Source organism: Pungitius pungitius, chromosome 2 (assembly GCF_949316345.1).
Source record: "Pungitius pungitius chromosome 2, fPunPun2.1, whole genome shotgun sequence".
Lineage (NCBI taxonomy): Eukaryota > Metazoa > Chordata > Actinopteri > Perciformes > Gasterosteidae > Pungitius > Pungitius pungitius.
Genome location: NC_084901.1, coordinates 31,324,944 through 31,347,925, shown reverse-complemented (window position 1 = coordinate 31,347,925; position 22,982 = coordinate 31,324,944). Strand labels below are relative to the sequence as shown.

At 43.5% G+C, this 22,982-nt stretch overlaps 3 protein-coding genes across 4 annotated transcripts in view; 1 reads left to right on the top strand and 2 right to left on the bottom strand.

The window, feature by feature from the left end:
• Window positions 1–271: 271 nt before the first annotated feature.
• atp6v0e1 (ATPase H+ transporting V0 subunit e1) lies at window positions 272–2,381 on the bottom strand. Of its 2 annotated transcripts, none has more exons than XM_037462696.2 (4): window positions 2,140–2,381; window positions 1,544–1,591; window positions 839–956; window positions 272–650 (listed from the first exon to the last, which is right to left on the bottom strand). In XM_037462696.2, exons 1-3 carry the CDS (start codon window positions 2,241–2,243, stop codon window positions 863–865), a joined length of 246 nt encoding a protein of 81 aa, XP_037318593.1. In that variant the 5' UTR covers window positions 2,244–2,381; the 3' UTR covers window positions 272–650; window positions 839–862. The 2 variants fall into 2 exon arrangements, with proteins under 2 accessions (XP_037318593.1, XP_037318592.1); XM_037462695.2 differs by having other exon boundaries at window positions 272–595; window positions 2,140–2,367.
• Window positions 2,382–3,567: 1,186 nt separating this feature from the next.
• rpl26 (ribosomal protein L26) lies at window positions 3,568–6,374 on the bottom strand. Its single transcript, XM_037460433.2, has 4 exons — window positions 6,288–6,374; window positions 5,387–5,558; window positions 5,149–5,289; window positions 3,568–3,733 (listed from the first exon to the last, which is right to left on the bottom strand). The coding sequence occupies exons 2-4, from the start codon at window positions 5,552–5,554 to the stop codon at window positions 3,605–3,607; spliced, it is 438 nt and encodes a 145-aa protein (XP_037316330.1). The 5' UTR covers window positions 5,555–5,558; window positions 6,288–6,374; the 3' UTR covers window positions 3,568–3,604.
• A 931-nt stretch (window positions 6,375–7,305) lies between these two features.
• Window positions 7,306–22,982, top strand: part of ppp2r2ba (protein phosphatase 2, regulatory subunit B, beta a) — a 33,804-nt gene continuing 18,127 nt past the window's right edge. Inside the window, exon 1 of the mRNA XM_037460430.2 lies at window positions 7,306–7,470. Within this exon, the coding sequence (XP_037316327.2) occupies window positions 7,392–7,470 (79 nt within the window). The 5' untranslated portion in view covers window positions 7,306–7,391. The remainder of the gene's footprint in view (window positions 7,471–22,982) is intronic.

The following is a 22,982-nucleotide window of genomic DNA, read 5'->3' as shown; positions in this document are numbered from 1 at the left end:
AGCTTGTATATATAAACAATCCATGATTGCAATTATTAGATATGCAGTTTGAAATAACTGCCGTAAATGGGACACATTTATAGTATTGGGTGTAAACGTTCAACAGTCTGGACATATATAATGACATTTTATCTAAAAACAAAATGCATTCATCTTTATATGTCACCATAATGAGAAATAATATCTACAATATTACTGATGAGGAAATTTAAGTCATAACGTAAGGTAAAAGTACTGAGCTCTGCGACACAATGACAAACGTATTGACCAATGCAGTTGATTGTTTATTATTAACCACTATCAAATGTATTACATCCATCAGTATCATTGAGACAAAATGAGATCACATCAAACACACATCATGAGGCAAAGGCACACTTAATAGCGGCAGCAGCAGCAGCAGCAATAAACACAATATACACAACATATAAACCAAACAAGTGAAGGATGTTTTAATTTAAAGTAAAGCACATTCAATGAGATCTTTCACAAGTCCTTTGGAAAAGTTTTTTTTTTTTGTACAAGGCACCAGTGTGGGCGTCACTCAGTAATCACACAGGGGTCGGGGTTTAAGGCGATTAAGAAGGAATGATCCCTGCATGAAATTAGGAGAAAGAATCTATTGGTATGCAGTCATATCAGGTTCTTCCCTGCTGGCAAACATTACATAAACAAAGTTTTAGAAAAAAACACACAATCATACATTATCTATACATTATGCAAGGGTCGAAGAACAGGGATCTGTATATATACACACACACAGGTATATTTATTATCTCTATGAGCACAACATTAAATGCAGTTTTAATACTTTCTCCGTTCTGAGGAAGACGTTTACCTGCATGGTCGGGAGTCCTGGAAATTACTGCCAGTGATAGTTCAGGTACCAGATGGTTTCATTGGACAGCGTGGGTCCAAAAAGTGGGTTCAACTGGGCCAGAATTGCTATCAACCAGCTGATGGGATGGATAATAAGATAACATGGGTCAATACAAATAAAGTCTGGAACAAAACTGTTGAATTGCAAAAAACAATTTAAAGCTCCTTTACATGGATCATTTCATAAAAGAAAAATAATGAATTCTAAATATGGTCCCCAAATTTTTTCTTTTTCCCCCCATCTGAAAAGTTAAAATCGTGAGTATAAGTAACTTCTCGCAAGTAAAGTAAATCCATTACCAGTTTGTTTTAATATATTAATAACACACACACACATTCATGTGGAGTAAACCACTTCCTCTTTGGCTAAACAAATGAACGCACGTGTATGCACCCAATTATTCATCATCTTCATTCATATTGTTGCAAACAGGAACGTAGTCCAAATTAATTAATAAGCCAAAGAAAAGAAACCTTTACATTTAAAAAAGGTTAGTCACTTCTGCTTTACTTAAAACAAATCACTTAAATGATCAATGCTAGTAACTAACGAAATAAATGATAAATTTAATCATCATAATGATTTCAGATATGAATTAATTAATGAATTAAGATTCAGTAAAATTAATTATTCCTGGTACATTTCAAGGATGATACTACTTACAACAGGTAGCAGCAAACTGCAGTCAACACCAGCATTGTGACAATCACTCTGTAGAAGCAAGAAGAACATTGTTTAAGTGTTAAAACTTAAAACCGTGTGACTCGTTGGGTTTAAAATACATCGGAGGCTTCTTGATCTCGTGATGCGAGTCATACGGGCAAATAAGGGAAGTGTCATTCTGCACACTTTCCAGAGATGGGTTAACGTTACGTTTACTCTTATTTATTCTATCTAAATATGTTGGAATATACAATATAGGATGCATAGTAGCCAGATATTAGTAAGCCAAGTGTTAAAGAGTTAACGAGTGCTACTCAAGGAAGGACGGGCACATCCTCTTCAGTTAGCGAACATTTACTTTTACTTTACGAAGTAGCAAGTTAACGTAAGTCCCCCCCACGAGCTTTACACTTCATAACTTGTTCAAATAACGTTGAAAATCGGTTCTAAAAGGTATCGCTAATTTTGTGACGGTGCCGCTAGTTTTACCAATAGAAAGTCACGGGACAACGTGACGTTAGCATCACAGAACTTCACTCGGCTAAAGTTAGCTCCCTGTAGCCGGTCGACAGCTAAAGAGAAGCTAACGAACTCACCCTTTGTTAGGTCCTTTGGGGATAAACCAGGGCACCACTCCTCCAACAATGGCCCAAAACAGAGTCACCACAGACATGGCGATCACAAAACCTAGTTCCGCCATGGTGGTGTTTTCTTACAAACGAAGCGTGCCTAAGAAGTGCAAACTTTCGACTTGAGAGGACTGCGTTGGAGTAACTTCAGTGGCGGACGCGTCACGTGACCATTGTGCGTCGAGGCAGGAAGTGGGTGAGTCGATGATGCACAAGGCGTAGTAAACTAAAATTATTCTAATTTGCGTTCAGTTACATGAGTGAATTAATTTGTTAAGTGTACTTTTTCTTTGAAAAGTTGCAGATGTTGTTTGCATCTTCGGTACGATGTGTTGCTGAGAAACTCGGAAATTGCAGTCAAGGTGTTATTTCATATCGGAGTTTGGGAATGTTTACGTCTGTGGTAAAAAAGTGCCACCTATCGTTCATCTGATAGAATTACTAAATAAATATTAACATATAAGCAACAAGTCACGTGCTTTTACAATGTTGAAAAAGAGGATAATATAACCTTTACCTCGAGACTGTGTTGGAACAGGGAAACTACATAATAGAAAGGAAAACATTTTAATAAATAAATATATCACTATGAAATCCCTCAGGTGATTGCTTACAAGTTATGTTTTACCTTTTGTCTTAAATGTTTGAAACAAACGAACCCCATAGGTAAAAATCATCATGCAAGATGGTTTTGTCTCTTAAGCACTTCTGAAGTGGATATCTATGCCTCAATTTCAAGTGGATATAAAATATATAACCAACATATTTCAAATAACGTAGACGATATAGTGCAGAACACGTGTTTGGAATGTTTTCCATCCACTAATCTGAAAGATGTGCCACGGAGCAAAAAGGCTAAAAATGAGTCGGAGCCTGTTAAACCAGTAGTCTCAAATTAAGTCAAACAACCTCACATCCGTTCAGAACTAATGAGTTGATCCTTTTCAGTGTGCAACCATGAATAAAAATGAGGAATTCAGCGACACATTCATGAACCCACCAATAGCGATTCAGTCAATTTCCCCGTCGACCGATTATTGACTTTAACCAAAAGGCCAATTTCAATGAACATGGGCACCTGGGCCTTTGTATGTTCTTTCAATTCAGTGAGATATTCACTCACAGGCCCCACACACTTCTGCATCTTTACAGGCACGCCTCAAAAGTGAAGAACATAATTCAGCTAAATTAGATTCCCTGAGAACAAACTTCTGACAGCCTTTTACAATGAAGGCGAGTAAGACACTCATCTGATCACTGGATTAAAGGCAGTGCAGCAATGTGTGGGTTTCGTACCTAGCTTTGATAATGATCCGTGTCATATATTATTTGACAGCATGAAAAGACCAATCCTTCCAGCCTACACATTTAAAGCATGAAACAGACAAAGTATGATCCATTTATACAGTTTATTGATAGCAAAAGGTGATTTTTACTCCTGCATCTTCTCAATGGTCTCCTCCTTGTATTTGCCCTTCTCCTTTCCATCAGCGCGAGACTTGGCCTTGCGCTCCAGGATCTTCTTGCGGTCCTTGTCCAGCTTTAGCCTGGTGATGACCACCTGCAAAAGAAAAGCAAGCAAGGTGTGAGCAAGTTATTGAAGGCCTATTTGGCATTAGTGTATGAAAGAAGGAATAGCTAAACTAATCAAGTGACTTTACAAGTACTTCTAACATTGATGGTATGTCTCCAGCACCTTTTCTAGTCATCAGTGGCCATATCTGCATGTCAAGTACAACCACTTCAAATACAAAGTAAAAAGGTACCACAACAGAGACATCACGTCAGGAGGAGCTACATTGGTCTTACATGTTTGATAGTTGTTGGGCTGTAAGTATTTAGCTACCCAGCTAGGACCTAAGGCTATTGCACCGCCAGAGTATTCCGAATCGATCCAGCAACAGGACGTCTGGGGCTGGTGTGCGAACACCGTTTCTCCAATAAATCATTTTAATGTTAAGACCTTCAAGCATATCTCAAAACGTATTCACTGCCCGTTTACATCCTATAGTAATAGTTTAATTAAATTAATGACTATCACGAATACAAAAACATTGGCCATTGCAACATTGAAGGATTCAGACATCTTTTATGTCTGAATCCTTAAGTAAATCAGCAATGGGGACCAAAAAACCAACACCCTGGTGAAATAAGACAAAAGGTTGCTGTAATGGGTCAAACAACAAGACTGTCAATAAGTTGATAGACTAATATACATTTTCCTTAGGGGGCTTTACAATACTGCATTTGACGTCCTGACCTTAGACCCTTGCATCAACTCAGGAAAAATCATCCAACAGAGCTCTTGCGAAGCAAACATTTCAGAGGAACACCACCAGGTTTTTTAATAACAATTCATTCTCCGTACCAAGACTAGAATTCATAACCTCATATTACTGCAAAAATTAATTGTTATTTTAATTGTAAACCCGTCCTATAAAAGGCACTTGCATAAACCAACAGAATTGTAACTTCAATAATATGCAGTGCAATTCCAGTCCAACGCAGATTACCTCACCAACCACAATATTTGTAATTAAGCGTCACTTTCACAGTCAAGGGCAGAATGATCCCGTTGCTCTGAAGATTTTCACCATTTAAACATGGGATTAATAGTTAAATCAAGCAGGTGCTGAATATGTTGGTCCTGAAATAATGAAATCAACACAATTGTCCTGCAAATCCCACCTTTACTAAAGAATGCCCATTTGAGAAGCCGAAACAACCTCTGACGGAGTGAACAGACATTTTTCTATTTCTTCCAGGAACAACAGAAGAACAGTAGGACAATAATCTTCTGGTAAATGGTTATCACACCTGGTGTAACACATATTTTTTATGAGGTGTTAAAAAGGGAGCTGGAGATACTTCCAAACGTGTGGGATTTATCCTCTGGGACGAACAATGTAACATTTGACAAAAATGTCTTGTTCCCCCAAAGGAAGGCCACTAATTTGAGGATGTACTGTGTCTCACCTTGCTGGGGTGGATGCCGACATGGACTGTGGTTCCGTTGGCCTTCTCTCTCTGCACACGCTCAATGTAGATGACGTACTTTTTCCTGTAGACCTGCACAACTTTACCAATCTGCTGGCCTTTGTAATGTCCACGGACGACCTGTTTGAGAACAACACAATCAAGTCAAGCATGTGCATCTTACTCTTATAAGACAGACTTGTTATGGCAGACTTCCAGCAATTCAAAACTACAATACCTGGACTTCGTCATCTTTGCGGATGGGCATGGACCTCACGTTGTACTTCTGGCGGAGCTCCTTAGACAGGGGAGAAGACATAATCTTCCTCCTGATGTGTGAGGGGGCATTGAAGTGCCTCTTGCGGTTCTTGCGGCGGGAGGATGTTACAAATGGATTCAGCTTCATGATGCTAAGCACAAATAAGAGATATACAAGTTACCATACAGCGGAATACATTTATTGGACAGAAAACAAGCAGTTGTCGACTCAAGTGATCAAAGCGTGGCAATTGCTAGCATGGCGAGTTTGACGAAAACGTAGCCATGTTAGCAAATAGATGCTAATCTCAAAAACGCCAGTATCAACATGTTGGAATTACTTTAGAAGAGACGTTAGTTTCGTTAAGACCAGCTCCACAATAACCAAAAAACTACCGAAACGCGGCGGATAAGCCATAGACAAGCACCCAAGCTAACGACATTAAAACAGTAATTTAGCTGGCAGGCTAGGTCATGGCTAGACTTCAAATGCTAAACTAGCAAATGGATGCTACTTGGTTAGCATAATAAGGGAGATAGCATTTTATAGCCAACAGTCAGTCACTAACACGAACGAGCGAGTTGCAAACTAAACAGAAAACACTCAATCAACCGTATAGGAGCAGAATACCAGTCACTAGCACCGGGAATCAAGCGCTTTCACTAGCCGTAGCCGACATGCGGATACTGATGCATCGAACAGGGCACCAAGTAGAGATCTTTTAACAAGCAACCTATCAGCAATATGTGTTCAATATTGGCCGTCTTTTAATTGTGACAATGTTCACCGGGTGTTTAGACGTTTCTAGGTGTACGCAGTTACACCAAAGGGAGGATGGATGGTGATAACTTCAATGAAATAATCTGCCAGGAATTCTTACCCTGCCGTTTGCTCCTCTATGGCCGGCGGAAAAGAGAGTCACATAGTACTTCCGCTGGCCTTAGTTCACACGTAAGTCTCGCGAGATCTAAAAAAATGGGTTTAAAAAACGTCTCACAGTAAATATGCAAACACAAGCACCTACACTTGATCATATTAGTATTTCAGTGATTTAGCATACATTTAAAATCGTAAAACTTGAGTTGCAATCTTTTTTACCTTTTTTTTTACGTTTTTAATGTCTGTGCCTTATCGGAGGTTCGTTTAAATAATTCATTTTACGACATCCATATTTTAAAAACTTTTTTTCACTCGTTTTGTTTTTGTAATGTTAAAACCCCTATTGCTATCCACACAGATTACCACAAGATGACGCCATCCACAATTAATCAATAACCCGGTCAATTGGAGAGTTATTCGATAATTCATCAAGTTCGGCTCTACGTTCATCACGCACGGTGAACTAGCGTGTTTCCTTTTTTGTGCTTTGTGATTTTCTAATTACATTGAATGAATAACTAACGTACACCGAGACATCACATTGGCTGCAGGGTATTTGTAAATCAGGCTTTCGTGGATGATATTATTTATTAACAGACAGTCCATATTCACGTGGGAACATCACTGGAATGATATAACCACCCCTATCACTTTTTACTCTAATAGACTGACTCACCAACACGAAGGGAGGGGGGGGGGGTGCGGGGGAGTTTACACCGGCAGACCACACATACATTGACCTCCCATCTGAGAGGACGGAGACACCCCCCCCCCCCCCCCCCTCACCACCACCACCTGCCCAGCCCTCACTCCAACAACCATATTCTCGTAGTGACACACGGAACGCGGAGGTGCGCCGACACTGTGGGCCGTTTGCTCCCCCGGGCAGCGCACAGTTTCACCGGAGCCTGCCCTGCGCTGTCTGCCTGCAAAAAGTGATGCTGTCATAGCCCCCTGCGCCGCGGACAGAGAGCCGCCCCCCTCCCCCCCCCCCCCCCCCGCGCGCCCCCTCCGGCTCCGCTCTCGCTCGCTGTCGCCGCGGCAGTGCGGATGTTGAGCCCGCAACGCAGCGCTCTTCACCCGTCGGCGAGCATCGGAGAAGAAGATGAAATGTTTTTCCCGTTATCTGCCGTACCTCTTCCGCCCTCCGAGCACCATCCTGTCCTCCACTTGCCACACCGAAGGTAGGGTGGGACGCCGAAGAGGGAAAGGGGGGGGACGGGGGGCGGGGGGGATGCCACCGGCTGTGAGTTGAATCTTACTTTGAGCTTGTATGTTTAGTTCCCTGCCACATGAAGGGGGGTCTTTACATGTGTGCTGTCAGAAGTTGGGCTGGCCAGTTGTGGGGCTGCTAAACTGCTGCAGACGTGTGTCACCGTGCGTGAAGTTGAGGCATCCTTACATGTAAGGGGAAGAAACTACTGGGAGGATTTGTGTGCTTTTGAGTCTATGGGGAAAATAGCCCTCCTTGTCTAACTCATGTTGCTTCCCTCCGAGCTGCCGAAACACATAGGCCTGAAGCAAGCTGAAACACACACTCGGTGTGTAGGGTTGCATGACAAGTATCACCCTTTTACACTTTGCCCTAGAACTCAAATCAGCAACATGGGTGACAATACGTCTTTCCGAGAACGAATCAATACTCATTCACTGCAATTTAGTCAGATCAGCGGGATGAATTTATTCAAAATGTCAAAACTTCTTACCACCTAAATACACCCAGACAGTCGATGTGTACGACGTTCACTTGACTGGACTGACCAACGCTGTGGCGGCAGTAAATAGGTCCATGCGGGCTGGTCCATTCATCCTTCTGATTGTGCTGTCACACGGGGCAGCCCAAGAGGGTCTGAGTGTACAACCAGGAATTTTACTAGGTCATAATGTGGAGACTGAGCCACTGCATTATTTAGCTTTGCATGGTTGCCCTCCTTCCTGTGCACGCTCTGCCCTCAGCCCCCCTGGCCCAGGAGGGAAGATAGTGTACAGTAAAGTATGGTGGCATTAGATAGGGCCCTTAACAGTTGACCTATATACACGTTATATTAGTAAATAGGAGTAAGACCTGTAAGCCATCGATGTACTCACTCACTTCCACCAGCGTCCTGAGGAATTTCACACTAATTAGTGATTGGAAATACTAAAAACAAATTGCTCTTGATTTCTCCGAATTTAGGCCTCACAGTTTAAAAGTGAAAGATCATTTGTTGACAAAATATTGAAAGCAGTATGAAAAAGATAATATGAGCTCTACACAAAAATAAATTACAACAAAAGAATGATAGAACAATAGAAGAGAAAATATGATTTTAAATAACAATATGAAAATTTGGAATTTTTTGTTTTTGGTTAATTCTATCAATCATGGGGAGATTTTGTGGTTGTTGTCCTAAGAAGAAAGTGCAAACTTTTCAGGGGGAAACACACTTGGAGATACAGCCAACTATGTATATGATGTGGCACTCAAAGAAATACTAAAAGTAAAAGTGTAATATATTGAAGAAAATAGTCCAGTTTGTTAAGTTGCTTGGGACAAATTGTCACGATCACGTGGTATCCTCGTAACAAAAGCTAAATATCCTCTAACTCAAAACATTGTCTCCATGACAACTGAGCCATTGCTGTTCAGAGAGAAAGAAAGTGAGATGTGATGGAAAGCTCTGGAGAACTTGAGCAAACACAGCTCTGTTTAATATATATAGATTATTAATAGTACTTACGCTCAAGCCATATCATGTTTATAGGTCTTGTTCACTTTCTTTCCCACGTCAACAGCTCCTAATGCTTTGGTAAAGTGTGTTATTTGAACGATGAATACACGCCACACTTTTTCTTGCATGTATTCCTTTTTCAAAGATTCTTTTCCAAATCAAATGTCGAGATATGACAGTCTAAGTCAAAAAGGTCAGCAAACACAATCTTCCCCCACCGCATTCCTCGCCCCTTTCCTTGGACTCTCCTTCCTTCTGCCTGAGACAGGGAGTGGTTTAATAGAGGAAGTGATCCATCAGTAAACATGGATACACGATCCTGTGATGCTGCGCGGAGGAATTCCAAACAGTAAAACCAAGAAGGTGAGTGAGAGGCGATGAATCTCATGTGCTGGAGGGCCGACCAGGTGTGATGGCACTGCGGGTGACCTTGGAGGTGTGATGTGTAAAAAAGATGCTTGTGTATGTGTCTGAAAAACAAAGTTTAAAGTCCTGGGTCCTTTTGGAGGATTCTCTGTACGCCCCTTTGTTTTTGCTCACATGTGGCCTCCTCCTCTTCTCGGCATTCATTTCTGGCCCAGCTGAGCCGAGCCCCCCGCCCCCCCCAGGGAAGATGAGTATGCAGTTACAATGTTAGTGGGAAACATTTTATATAAGCTCCGTGTTGGACCATATCGCATGTGTGTGTTCTCTTGGATTATCTGGACCATTGTTGAGAGCGATGTGCCGGCATCAGGCGGATCCACCCGGGCTTCTCTCTGAGGGATACGCAGACATTTCGCTGCCTGTGCTTTTTCATGTGTGTGTGTGTGTGTGTGTGTGTGTGTTTGTGTGAATGGGATCCTGTGTAAGTTTGAGTCTGAATGTTTTTTTCCCTCCCCCCCCCACACTTTATTTCACATTGATCTGTCAGCTCCGGCGTGATGGATTGAGTCTTAAAGGTTTCTGATGGGGTGGGGTTGTATGTGTGTGTCTCCCCTTTGCTGTCAGGCAGAAAATATGGCTCCCCAACTGACACCTCGACACATCTCACGCTGCCATCAATCAACAAAGACGGTCCTGCCTCAGCTTCCCCGTCGTCCTCTTTTCCTCTTCCTTCAGCTTCTGAGGGCAACTCTGCCATACGTTATTTGAGCGTGACAAGCAAAAGCAGCTCTTTGCCGTGAATGGATCTGATTAAGCGCTATAGTTGTGTGCATGTCTTGGCCTTTTGCAGTTTTCTCCGGCTGCATTATTTATTAGAGCGGTGGGCTTGCATTGGCAGCGCCTGAGGGGGACTTCTGTCGCCATTTAGTCAAAGCATGACATTGAGTTGAGTGAGAGGACCACAGCCCATGCTGGTGTGTATGTGCACAGTTATCATACATCCTGCTGGGTTGTTGTTATCCTGACAGGCACTAACTTCACCGCTCACAACACACTCCTCCCAGTCGTCCCGTTCTCACATCCCCCCCCCCCGGGGGACAAACACCCTACATACACTCGTACACGTGACTCTTCTGTTCCAGTGTGGTCAGCTTTTCTTTGCACAGGGTATAAAGAGGGGAAAACACTGAGCAAAAAGGGTGCTAAAAGTATACCAAAGAGACAGAGTGGGAAGTCGTCAGCAAGACCCAGACTTGCAAAGAGAGGGGTTATTAAAATGAAGCAGCAGATGCATAGACATTCTGACTTTTCATCTGTAGTATGAGACAAGCTCCCAAAAAACAATATATTTCTCGTAAGGAAACTGAATGTTTTTTTTTTTTTTTTCCACCCAAGTGTAGGAGTCATCACTCGGGCTATTCCCTCAGACTTTTGAAAGCGTCTCCGGAGCCATGGAAGTTTTGTAGATTTGCCTCTCCAAAGTGGAAAACATCTTGGGCACAAACATCTGCTCAGCTGAAGGCCCCTCGGGCGAAACCCTTTCATGCCTACATGCCGCAGGACGAATGCTGCAGAGCTTGTGGTGTAGTTGAAAAACAAAAGGAGTTTCCTTCAAAAATTAGCATGACAAAACAGAAATGGCTTTGTTTCTTGTTTTTTAAAATGTATTTATACATTTCTAAAAAAAAAAAAAAACTTTTGTAGCACAATGGTTGTTAGGCATACTTTCACATAAGCTAAGCCACGCAATGCAGCTAATGGTTTGAAAGCTGGTAAACTGGTGTGGACATCATCAGTCCAGTTCTGTTTGTTGTGGTATTCGTGGGCAATTTTTACCGGATGTGTAAACGGGCACGTCTAGTCACACGGTTAAGGGTCAGATTAGACACGGCTGTGTACAGACTTATGGTTAGAGGTGGTTAAGTTTAGCCTAGCTTCTTTACATCAGTGTGGTTAAGGTCAAACTAAGGATATAGGGGAAATGTCCTCAGCAGTTTTGCTACTCTCCCTTCATTCAGCGGTTTTACCACATGACAATGGTGTCACAAAGAATGTTCATGTTGTGCGTGTGGGTGAATTACATTTCCTCTTTGCCAAGCAAAAATTGTACTGACATGAAAGGAAAGGAAACAAATGGCCACCTGTAGGGAAGTGCGTCAACATTAAAGCAGATGTACGTTTGGGGAAACGGCATGCCGCAAAACAGGCTAAAAGGTGTCCTTTGAACCACACTAGTTGGAGCTCAGGGCGAGAGAAGCCGGCGTCCTCTTACACCGTGAGACCAAAAACACCAAAACAGACCGGACAGCTCACTTTTACCTCAAAACACGTCCTGCTATGTCTCCACAGTAGGTGCACACGGAAAACAAGGGAAGACTCACTGTACGTGATCACTGAGACTGCCTCTACACAGCCTCCCGGGAAAACAGTGTGCCGTTACACTAGCACAGTGACGCGAGTCTCATTCACTCCTCTAGCGTTTCACGATACGTTAGCACAACTGCAACCGTTGCACTCGGGGACAGTAACTCTACGGTAAGCGTCATTGTTCGAGCCCCCTGGCCTCGTACTCCCATCGACTACTCCTGTCGGGAGCTGTGGAGGCAGACAAAGAGGCTCCTTATCGAGCTGCACTGCTGGGTGTTTGCTCGTGCTGGCAGGCTGCAGCACAGAGACAGGGGCTTCTATTGGGATTGGGGTGTGTGTACATATATATATATATATATATATGTACATAGATCAGGATGGCCTCTCTCTCTCTATCTGTTTCTGCAGTTTTCTTAAAGGATCCTGATGGAATGAGTGAGACAGGTTTTCATTGGTTCACTAAACGCTGAACTGCATCTTGTATTAATTGCCTCTAAAAAAATTATGTAACACGGGAATTTAAAACTGACGGATGGTTTCAAATGTGATGAATTCTTAGATGTGGTGAACCAACCTATTTCTTTAGAGAAACGATGGTTTTAGCACTTTTTTTTGTCCTTTTTGATCTGTTCTTTTTCTTTTCATATAAAACCTAAATGATCCGAATTAGACTAATTCAGTCTAAAGTATAACAAGTACTATATAAAGCCTTTCTCGCTTTTCTCTCAGCCGTCTCATTGAGGGAATTTGAGGGAAGCTTTAATGAGTTTCTGAAGCAGCAGTGGAGTGGATATACAGAAGCAAAAATGCTGTTGGAGATTAAAAAAATGACAGCAACTTTACATATTTGAAATAAAGCAATATTAAAAAAAAAGTAACGGTGTATTAAGTTAATCAGTATGCATTGCCAGTGTATTTAAATGTACCGATGAGCATAATACAGAGTTGCCCCACATATTTCGAATTTTCAATTGAAGTTTTTGTCATACGGCTGGTGCAGTCAGGACTCAAGCGTAGAGTTTCAGGCAAAAAGAGTTCTTTAATAAATCCAAAAAGTGGCAAAAACACCAACCAGGGACTAGGGACCAGGGACCAGGGACCAGGGACCAGGGACCAGGGACCTGCACACAGGCAAATAATGACACGACAAGGGATACAAGACACACAGGGCTTAAATACACAGGGGAGGTGCAGGTGCTTGGACACAGGTGGAAACAATCATGGACACTGCACACAATCACAGGGGAAGACAGGACAAGGCAGGAAGTGAAGTTACCCCAGGGACACGAGAGACACGAAACTACAAAATAAAACAAGACATGAACCCAAACCGTGACAGTTTTGGCCTTTTTATTTAGGAAAATAAATGCATTACAAATTAGTGTGAGGTTGATCTTTTATTACTGATAAAATACTAATAACATAGTTATGATACACTAACTACACAGTCAGTCTGCCTACACAGCTAAATATATTTAAATAATATTTGCTATCCATATTCCATGGCAAAGTAAAAGCTAAAAAAGGAATCCCACTACGGTCTTTTTGTGTGAGAATAAATTATTATCTTCTCAGCATAAGTGCGAACTATTGTTTTTACTGAGCAGGTCCCAGTTGGGGAAATGATGCAGGAGGTTCCTGATCAAGAACAAGAGCAGCGCACAGAAGCATATGTGCCACCATGGTAGTGGAGAAATTGATCTTCTGGGGTCTTTATCTCAGCTGCCTGTAGAAGCACCACCATATCCAAAGGGGCAATGGGTGTGATCCAATTAGGTCTTGCCTTAGGCGCGAGTTTTTCAATACCCCTCTAAAAATAGCCGTCTACTTTTGCAGAGTCGTCACAGGCCTGTTTGACCTGAGAAACGGGGTCGATAAGGAGCAGGGATCAAACCCAAACAGTCTGGAGAAAAGATGGCTAAAGACAGAAAGCTGTTTATGTGGCGTTTGTTGCGGTGCCATCAGCATCATGGGTAGAGTACAGTGGCATCCTCTAGTGAAGACTTTACTGTCTACATGGTGTTTTATACGTCAAGTATCTGACTGGATAAAGAATGTGGCCTAATGCTACTGTACGAAGCAGCATCAGTACATCAAGTACCAGTCTGTCTCTGACGCCCCTTCGCCCCCCTGCGCACACAGGGCATAGGACGACTCTGAATGGCACATGATGAGTCATGAATCAGCAAACCATGTCTCTGTCCGCCCCGTCTTTTTATATTTAGTCACAGTTTTTGTGATATATAGAACATTTATACCGATTCAAACGGTGAGCCTCTGGTGGAAGTTATCTTGTGTGAACCTTACTAGACAATTTACTCTGGTCCTGTCTACTATGATGTATGGTATAGACATTCATGGTCCCTCACAATGAAAAAAACATGTTGTTTCCATGTTTGCAACTGTGTTTTTTTTAGTATGCATTTATGTATCATAGGCATAGATAGGTGAAGCTGGCACAATCAATACAGTTTAGTATCCAAAAAGAGAATATGTATCATCACCAATGCACCAATACATTTAACACATAGGGAGCAAATATCTTGCTAGCCCGGAACTTAACAAAAATGAACACAACGCACAATCATTTTGACTCAAGGAGTCTAAGTAGTGCAAACACATATATGTCTGAAAGCAGGGAAACTCACATGCTCACTCGGACAAACCATTGCTTGGTTCTGCTGCAGGTAGTAAGCAGCTCTCACATATGTATAGACTGGGACTGTAAGACAAGTTCCTCCCCCCTTCAGACAGCTCCCCCCCCAGCAGACCTGATCCACACATCAGCACCATGTGTGTACTGCAGCCAGTCAACTCATTTTATGAGGGAAACAAGTTGTGTCCTCATAATTGATTGGATACTAATCTTATCCATAACCAATTCATGTTCCATGTTTCCATAGGATTGAAGTGAAATCTTCTTAGTTTATAATTCAGGCCCATGCCTGTAAACAATTCACACAAGAATTTTAAAAGTATGTAATGAAAACCATCAAGCCCGCGTGAGGAGCCCCGCGAACCAGAAATCCCACCACTGATATTGTAAACATCCCTTTTCTCCAGTGGGATGATGCAGACGTGGGATCAGTACGTGACACATTTACAGGCAGGGCTCCAGGCACAGAGACGCCTGTTCTAATTCAAGTCAGAGGCAAAGGAATCAAAAAGAAAAAGAAGTGATTTTGTCCTTTTTGATTACATAGATAGTCTTAATAAATCTAATAATCAATGTTGGTCAACAATGTCTGGGCGCCCTTTTCTTAACCTAGATAAAGAGTTACATGTAATTCTCACTTGAAAAACCCAGGTTACAAAAACAGTTACAAAATAACCCGAGTGTGATTGGATACTGAAGGCCGAGGAAAAATGGTCACTCAGTAAAAGAATAACCTGCCATTAACTTTCCTCCAACGGCCCTACTCGGAAATGAAGTGATGTTTTGTTTCCATTCTGTTATAGAACATGTACTCTGTTCAGTCTGTTCTCAACCTCGGCCCTCAGTGATTAGCTCCCATTGATCTGACCAAATGACTTTGTGACCCAATACCAGAAAACGCATACAGAGGCCTGGTGTGTGACAGAGTGCAAAGCTGAGCCTGAATTTGGTTTCCCACCAGCAGCCAATAAATTGCTCGGAAAGGACATACGGGGGGACTATTTCTATAGTTTGTACTAACCTGTACATATTGACTCATACAAGGCCTGCACAGAGTGAGCTTAGGCTAAGCAGGTTTTGATCAAACTTGTACATCAATACCCTTGTATTTTCATTGAGCCCATCTGGCCTGTTTGAGAGTGTTGCTGTCTCTAAGAGAGGCGGTCAGGCGGTGGAATAGAGAGCGTGATGGATGGTGGGATGGATGCACGGGGTGGGGGGGGGGGGGGGGGGGGGAGAAGATGAGAGTGCAGATTTGTAGGGGAAAGGAGCTCTTTTCCGCCAGTTGAATGTCGGGCTTGGCTGTGGCACACTGCTTCGCCTGTTTCCATACCAAGCTCTCGACTCTGGACCCTAACCGGCGCCAACTGACAAAATGCTGCTGAACTCCACATCCTACCAGCAAACTCTTTGCCTCCCTGCACGTTTTTGGCTCACCCTTCTCCCCCCCCCCCCCCTCCCTCTTCATCTTTCTGACCCTCATTCACTACCTGCTTCCTTTCCTTTTAGATTGTTCTTACCTTCACTCTCTGGTTCTTTACCCCAGTTGGATCCCCCTGAGTCTTCCGGTAGTACAGAGGGGTGTGGGACAGGGACAGAGCCTCCGGGGTTTCCATAGCGATACTTTGTATCCTGATGCCATTGATATTGACGGTGTGCAGCGAGGCCAAGCTGTCCTGGCACAGAGGCTGTTTACTGTTTACCCCAAACTTAAACCATTCACTGGGAGAGTTCCGTGTGTCTGTGCATGTGCATGTGTGTCACATCCCAATTCAGTCCGTCTAGTGGTTCTATTCCACATTCGGATGGGGAGTAATAACAACGAATGACTAGGCAGCAGGCAGAAAAGGAACGTGGTTCATTTTGTCATTTGCGATGAAAAAGCTGTCACTATGAAGTGCCGCGGCGTGGTTTCCAGGAGCTGGACTCGGGGAGCGGCTCGGCAAAGTGGAAATGGCTGTTGGCTCATGAAGGAACATCCTCCCTGTCTGCTGCTTGCTCCCTGTAAGATCACCGAAGCGTGTCTGTAGTGCGTAACTCCCAGCGCGGCTCGCCCGCCTCAGCCCTCGTTTTTTTTCTGGCTGCTTCACTGGCTCGTCCGTCTGAGGAGACGCCGTCGGAAACGTACACGTGTCCCCCTGCTCGCTCTTTTGCCCGGATGTATGACGTCATACGTCTGCAAGTCGTATTCGTATTACGTGGCTTGGCTCCCATAGATGGTTCAGCTCAGCGTTCTCTTGCAGGCCCCCCCCCCCAGCTGGCGGGCTGTTGCCAGTGTAATTAGTTCTGCTTGGTGTCTTAGGCCAGGGGAGGACCAAATATGGATCCCCATATCGATGCTGTCACATCACATGCAGGGAGAGCACATCTGCAATGCTCACCTCAGGACACACACACACTAAACCACGGAAAGGAGTTGTTTTAGTTTACATAAACATGGCCGTTCTTCATGTGTGATGTAATGGCTAACGGTTGACTGGGGATGCAGAATAAACCACGTCCTGTATTGATTGAAACGTGAACTAAGCCTTGTCCCTACACATACACAAACACACACACACACACACACACACACACACACACACACACACAATGGTTTATTTTTGAGAGCTTTCCATTAGAGACCGACCACAAAACTGAAATCAGACACTATTTTACAGATGATATTTGTTTGTAAATTTGATAGATCTAGTTGAAGCCCTTTAAGGTTTTAGAGAGGAAAGGGCAAAGAAAAGGTTACAAGGGTTTTACACAGTGGTATCTGCCTCAAAAGTCCGGAGTGGTTGGAGTGCATTGATTTGATTGATTTATTCTCTGGAGTTTTCAAATATGTCTCACCCTTAAATGTACTTTTAATCTAATCCCAACTAACAATTGTTTTTCATGCATCGTAGTACATTGATCACAATGTATCACAATATGCAGGTTTAAAGATGTAATATCCCGTTTTGCCAGATGATGGTGCTCTAAGATCACCCCTTTTAATGCTAAAGTGAAGTTGTTCATGTCAATATGCTCAATTTCCTTTACCCTTTAAAGGTATTGTTTCTATTTGTTTCTATTGAATTGAATGAGAAGGTTTGTCAGAACCTTTGACTGGTACTCAATGGGTACATAAACTCCACATCTTCATACTTCAGAATGTAGATTGTAGCAGAAGACTTTAGATCTCACCATCACTTTGTAGTGCTTGTTATTTCTTGTTGTATATCACCTGTGTATAATCTCACAAAGTGTGTTTGACAGCTTCAACACAGCACTATAAATACATGGATTTGAAAAACCACCCCGCCGTCTCCCTCACACATGTTAAATATGGCGGGTCCCTGAGGCTACTTTGCAACAGCGATCCCTCATGCCAGATCAATACATTGAGCAATAAAAAATCAAGCCCTGTTCAAATGAGAAACTGTCTGGGCAACATGTTCCTATTAAAACGAGTTGCATGAATTTATCCTCCCAGTGGTAGGGCCCCGGTCCCACCTTAAGCTCCTCTTCAAATGTCTGTGTGTGTCTAGTTGAATAGCGCGGATGGACAGCTTGCCACCCCGTGGGCACCACGACAACAGTCTATCTGTGATCCACGCTGGCAGCTGCTCTGCCAAATGGGATTTTCCTGGAGATTACAGCCTCTAAGTGTGACACGCATGCATGTGTTTATCTTTGTTGTTGACCGAGTGAGTGCGGATGAGGACTATTGTAATAAAGCTGCCGTGCGTTGGTGTTTAATTGCGTGTGTATGGCGGTCTTGAGCCGAGGTTCCCAGCCGTCATGTTCTGTGGTCACATGGGGCTGGTTGGAACATGGCTGAACTCCCTCTGGCACGCCGCACGCAGGGGACACACTGCTGCTGTTCATATTGGCCCCATTCACCCTCGTTGAATACATCTACCTTGTGAATTTAGCTAGAGCTTATGGGTGGCAGAGAACAAGGTCATTTAAATATATTTGACTACTGTTCAATATTTACATTGTGTATTGAATGGTATTCAAAACCCATGGTCATGGTCTATTTACCAAAAAACCTTCAAATCAACGTGTCCATCGCACTAGCTCACTAATGTGTGCTAATTAGTAAATGTTGACATGCAAACATGTTTTTTGTTAAAACATCGGCACGTTATAATTTGATTGCAAGCATTTTAGCATGTTGGCTTTAGCATTTGGCTCAAGATGCAATAAATTTGCAGATTTTAGAATTTTTAATTCTTCAATCTAAAATTGTGTCATGTAGCTACAAAACACAAAAAAATACAACTGAGAAATTCAATCAAAATGTAGAATTTCTGGTGTTCAAATACTCATTATTATCTTACAATCAAACAAAGAAAATGTCGCGTCTCGCCCAGCATCAAATTTGAACTGATTATTTCTATGATCGTAAAGCTCACGAGGATCCTTATGGGTAACATTAAAAGCAATTTCCCATCATTTTTAACTGCCTTTTTAGTCTATGAGGCAGTTCAAATGGAAATGTGCTATATTATAAAATATGAAAAAACATTTTGGGGGAGGATTTTCTCTTTAACCCATTTAGTGTTTGCCTCAGTGGCAGCTCAGTGAGGAGCCTCTTCAGCGGCCCTGAGCATAAGCTGTGCATGGATCCCTGGTCATGTATGGGGAGGTGGCTTTGTAGTCGCTCACTAACCTGCTTAACCTACTTTCTTCCTGCCGGTCTTTCATCTGTTCTCGGAGAGAAAAGTGCTCTAGGACAAACATGGCACACTTAACAACACACACAGTGTCCATCCGATCTTTTCAAGCAGCAGGGACGATGCCGTGCTTTGTCATATTTCAGTATCCCCACCCTTAATGCATTACTGATCATTTCCCAAATTAGAACCAGCTTTACTCCGAACATGCTGTCCGCATGTTCGGCACATTAACCCAACTGGTCGAAAACGTGTCGGGACGCGCTTGAACCTTTATTGAGATGAATATGACCAAAATAATGACATTTTAAGATCTTAATTGTCCAATTTATGTAGACAGCTGTTGTGCTGCATTGCAATGCCAATTCAATTGCAGTTTCCTAGCAACCGGGGAGGTACAATACAGTGATTTTCTGTTAAGTGGCATCATTTCCTCTCAGCAGATCTAGACTGTATATTTGCTAAATGAATCTAAATCTGCAATGTGTGCAGACTTCTTCACCTTTATGCTAATGTCTCCGATGCTTTACTGCTTCTAATATTAACACGGTGTGTTTTTTTTTTTTATAGGGCACCTGCTTAGACTTCCATGGGCTCATGTCTCCATCTGTGCACCCTCGAGGTGTGTCAGTACTTAATAAAATAACTGTGTTGCTGCAAGAGAAATCATTTCAGTTGATTAATGTTCATCCGAAAAGCGTCGTCCTGAGCTAATCATTGTACACACATTCTTTTCAATTAATTAATTATCATGGGAGTGAGAGAGAGGGGGACGGCTGGGGGAGGGGAAAGGAGAGTCGGGGGGAAACAGAATGAATCCAATCCTGCTGGTCTGGAGTCTCAGAGCAATGGAGCATTAGTCTCTTCCTGATGTAATTGGAATGACAATAAGAGTAAAGCCCGCTGATTTTGGGGACAGCCTCTGGGCTTTTTTTTTTATCTTTCTCTCCTTACCCTTCCGCAGAACCCTCCCCGCTCCTCTGTGTTCCTCCCCCACCCTCATATCTGCTTCCTGCTCTCCTCATTCACCAGCCACGGCCACGCATCTCCATCTGCACTCCACTACGAGGACCGAAGCTGCATTTGATCATATTTAAAGCCAGAAGGTCTTAAACAGAACACTTGTTCTTTTCAGCATTTTACTCACTCCGTATGGCATTTACACACTCGGATGGATGTGTTTTACTCTCACAGAGGTTGAGTTTTTATTACTGAATGAATATCTCCAGAGAGGAGAGTGCAATAGAAAGGGCAGACTAAGCAGGTGTATCCAGGCCAGGGTGCTGCATCTTCGGGGGTTTGCTGCTGCTCTGTCCCCTGACAGATGGATGGCCAGGGCAATCCTATTACCCCCCCCCCCCCCCCCCCCCCATGTGTTTAGCTCCACTTATAACCACGGTAGGTTGCATGGCTAATGTAAGGCAATGCGTGTTTGAAATGAGAATCTCATCCTCGCGAAGGAACCTTATTTGTTAAATAACTGAGGAGATCTAAAAGCTGCGGACAGGCAGTGGAAATTATAACCAGGATGACTTTTATAGCTCAGTTAGCTTGTCACTGAGGGATGTCATATTAAGTCAGCTCAGCCCCAAAATAGCCTTTATTTTTGACAGAGTGATTTCATCCATCCTTGTCCAGCAAACAAGAAAGTGAATTTTTAAAAGCCCCAACACTGTTGAGTTGAGATGTGCTATTATAGACCACAAATCACATTTCGCTGCATGTAGGAGTCGTCTAAACTGCCCTGAAAGTAGCAATATATGTCGTGCCAGAGTGAGACATTAATGACAAAAAAGGAAGCTAAAGACAGCCTTAGGTTGAATCTGAAGACAGAGTGCCCCCCTTTTTCTTGATGAAACCCCATTGTGCAGTAAAATGTCATCTTTTCATTCCTCTCATGGAGTTGTGTATTCCACTACTGACATAATATATTATAAATGTATCTGCTGTCAGAGATTTGTGTGGCACCTATTGCTTCTGATCTCTTTATTAAGCATTGCGGGTATATCACTTGGCTGGAATACTCATTCATGACAACATGGATCATTTATTTATGTTTGCCGCTGAATGATTGGCAATATTTGTTCCCTTGTCAATCCACCACGTTTGTCCGGACTGAATATCAAGGGACTATTGAATGGATTGCCATGATATTGTACACCATCCTTCCTGCTCCGCAGAGGTTACGCACATTAACTGCCAATCATTTTTTGACCTACTCACACAGAAGATTTTCCAGGTGTTGATACAGCCAATGACTGCAATCTAGTACTCTGACGGCAAATCATACACATACACATGTGAGTGCATGTATGCTGCTTGGTATGCAGACGGCGTCTTTGCTGCCGGGTCAAGCAATTACCACACATCAAGCAAAGCAATTGGGCGTGACTAAAATATCATTGCCATGTGATCGTGTCCCTATGTTTGGGCTGCTAGAGCCTAATTTAACCCACTTTGTCCATACGATCGAGGAGAATTGAGGACACGCTCTCCAATTCCGGAGGCCTCCCCCCCCCCCCGGAGCATTTCCAAACCTGACACACAGCAGCTGGGCTGTCGACGCGCCGTGACTGGTCTCCTATAGCCACCGGAGCGGTGGATGGGGGGCGTATCGATTAAGAGAAGGGACGTGGTCAGAGGAGCAGAAGTGACTGAGCGGGAGAGAAAGTTACATTAAACGAGCCCCTCCGGGTGCAGAAACGTGAGGCCTTTGGAGGGAAGCGTCTCAGACCGTGTCCACTCACTTATCGGGTCACGTGAATTGATTCGAGAGTAAATGATTTTTCCCGTCATGGTTGTTGCTCTGAGATGCCTTCCTTAAGTGTATGAACCAGGTGTGGTCACACTTTTACTCGGCAGGACAGAGAGGAGCGAGGAGTGTTACGGGGCAAAGAGCTTGCTATATGTGCACTGGGAATAGGCAAGAGGCAGGGAGGGGGGAGGGGGGGGCCGTGATTGATCCCAGGCTGTGGCTCCCAGCAGCATTTTCCACTTTCGTCTTTTCTCATTATACAGTCAAATATCGCGGTGCCTTTTAGTTGCCACCCCAACCCTTCCTCTTTCTGCCGCCCCGCCTCATATTTCCCCCCCCCCCTGGCCTCCCAACGTAATCGGACAAAGGTGAACATCTCCGTGTAAAGCCTGTTAAAATATTAAATAGAGATCGGAACCGCCGCTGACCACTCGGTCAAATCGGAGAGGGTCAAGGATGGCAGGATGTCCCGGCAGATAGGAAGCCATGTGAATCCCAGGGCCTCGCAGGTGCTCGAGCGACCTTCATTATCCCGCTGAATGGATAACGCCCCGTACTGTGTTCCAATGCAGATGAAGGTTAGAGGGTGATGGGGTGTAAAATGGCAGGAAGGACCGGTTTTTTGCCTACAAGCCGCCTTCCGCCTTCACAGCCAGAGACCCATTAGTACAGGAGCAGAGGACTGCATGTGCAAATGGTCTCATGGATTAGAGCGCTAATGCATTTAGGAGAGGGAGCTCCACAATCTCTTTATTTCCACTGCTGTGTACGCGTGTGAGTGTGTGTGTGTGTGTGTGAGTGTGTGTGTGTTGGGGCTCGTGCAGGGGAGATACCCTGTCCCTGTGTGGACCTTAAGCGATTTAGGGTAAAGTGAGTAGATAAGGGCCCGGATGCAACACACAATCACACACACAATCGCACACACACACACACACACACACACACACACACTCATCAAAGCTCCCGGTCTGACCAGTAGAAGGCTTATTCTGTGTGCGGTTATTAAAAACAGCATGGAAAGGAGATCTTTCCAGTAAGAGGCGCAGACGGCGGACCTGCTAATCTAATTAATCAGCGTCTGGGATTTCTCATTTTCTTCTGCCCTCATTTCGATCCCTCTTTGTTGCTCACAGTCTTCTCCCTTGCACAACTCATCCTCGTCGCCTCCCTCCTTTGTGTGTGCCTCTCT

What these genes read in the sequence shown, in the direction of transcription:
- atp6v0e1 (XM_037462696.2), bottom strand. Translation starts at nt 2,243, where the DNA reads ATGGCGGAACTAGGTTTTGTGATCGCCATGTCTGTGGTGACTCTGTTT. An exon ending in CCCAAAGGACCTAACAAAGG is followed by an intron (nt 1,592 to 2,139) that starts GTGAGTTCGTTA and finishes TTGCTTCTACAG; the next exon opens with AGTGATTGTCACAATGCTGG. An exon ending in GCAGTTTGCTGCTACCTGTT is followed by an intron (nt 957 to 1,543) that starts GTAAGTAGTATC and finishes CCATCCCATCAG; the next exon opens with CTGGTTGATAGCAATTCTGG.
- rpl26 (XM_037460433.2), bottom strand. Translation starts at nt 5,554, where the DNA reads ATGAAGCTGAATCCATTTGTAACATCCTCCCGCCGCAAGAACCGCAAG. An exon ending in GCAAAGATGACGAAGTCCAG is followed by an intron (nt 5,290 to 5,386) that starts GTATTGTAGTTT and finishes GTTCTCAAACAG; the next exon opens with GTCGTCCGTGGACATTACAA. An exon ending in TCGGCATCCACCCCAGCAAG is followed by an intron (nt 3,734 to 5,148) that starts GTGAGACACAGT and finishes TTTCTTTTGCAG; the next exon opens with GTGGTCATCACCAGGCTAAA.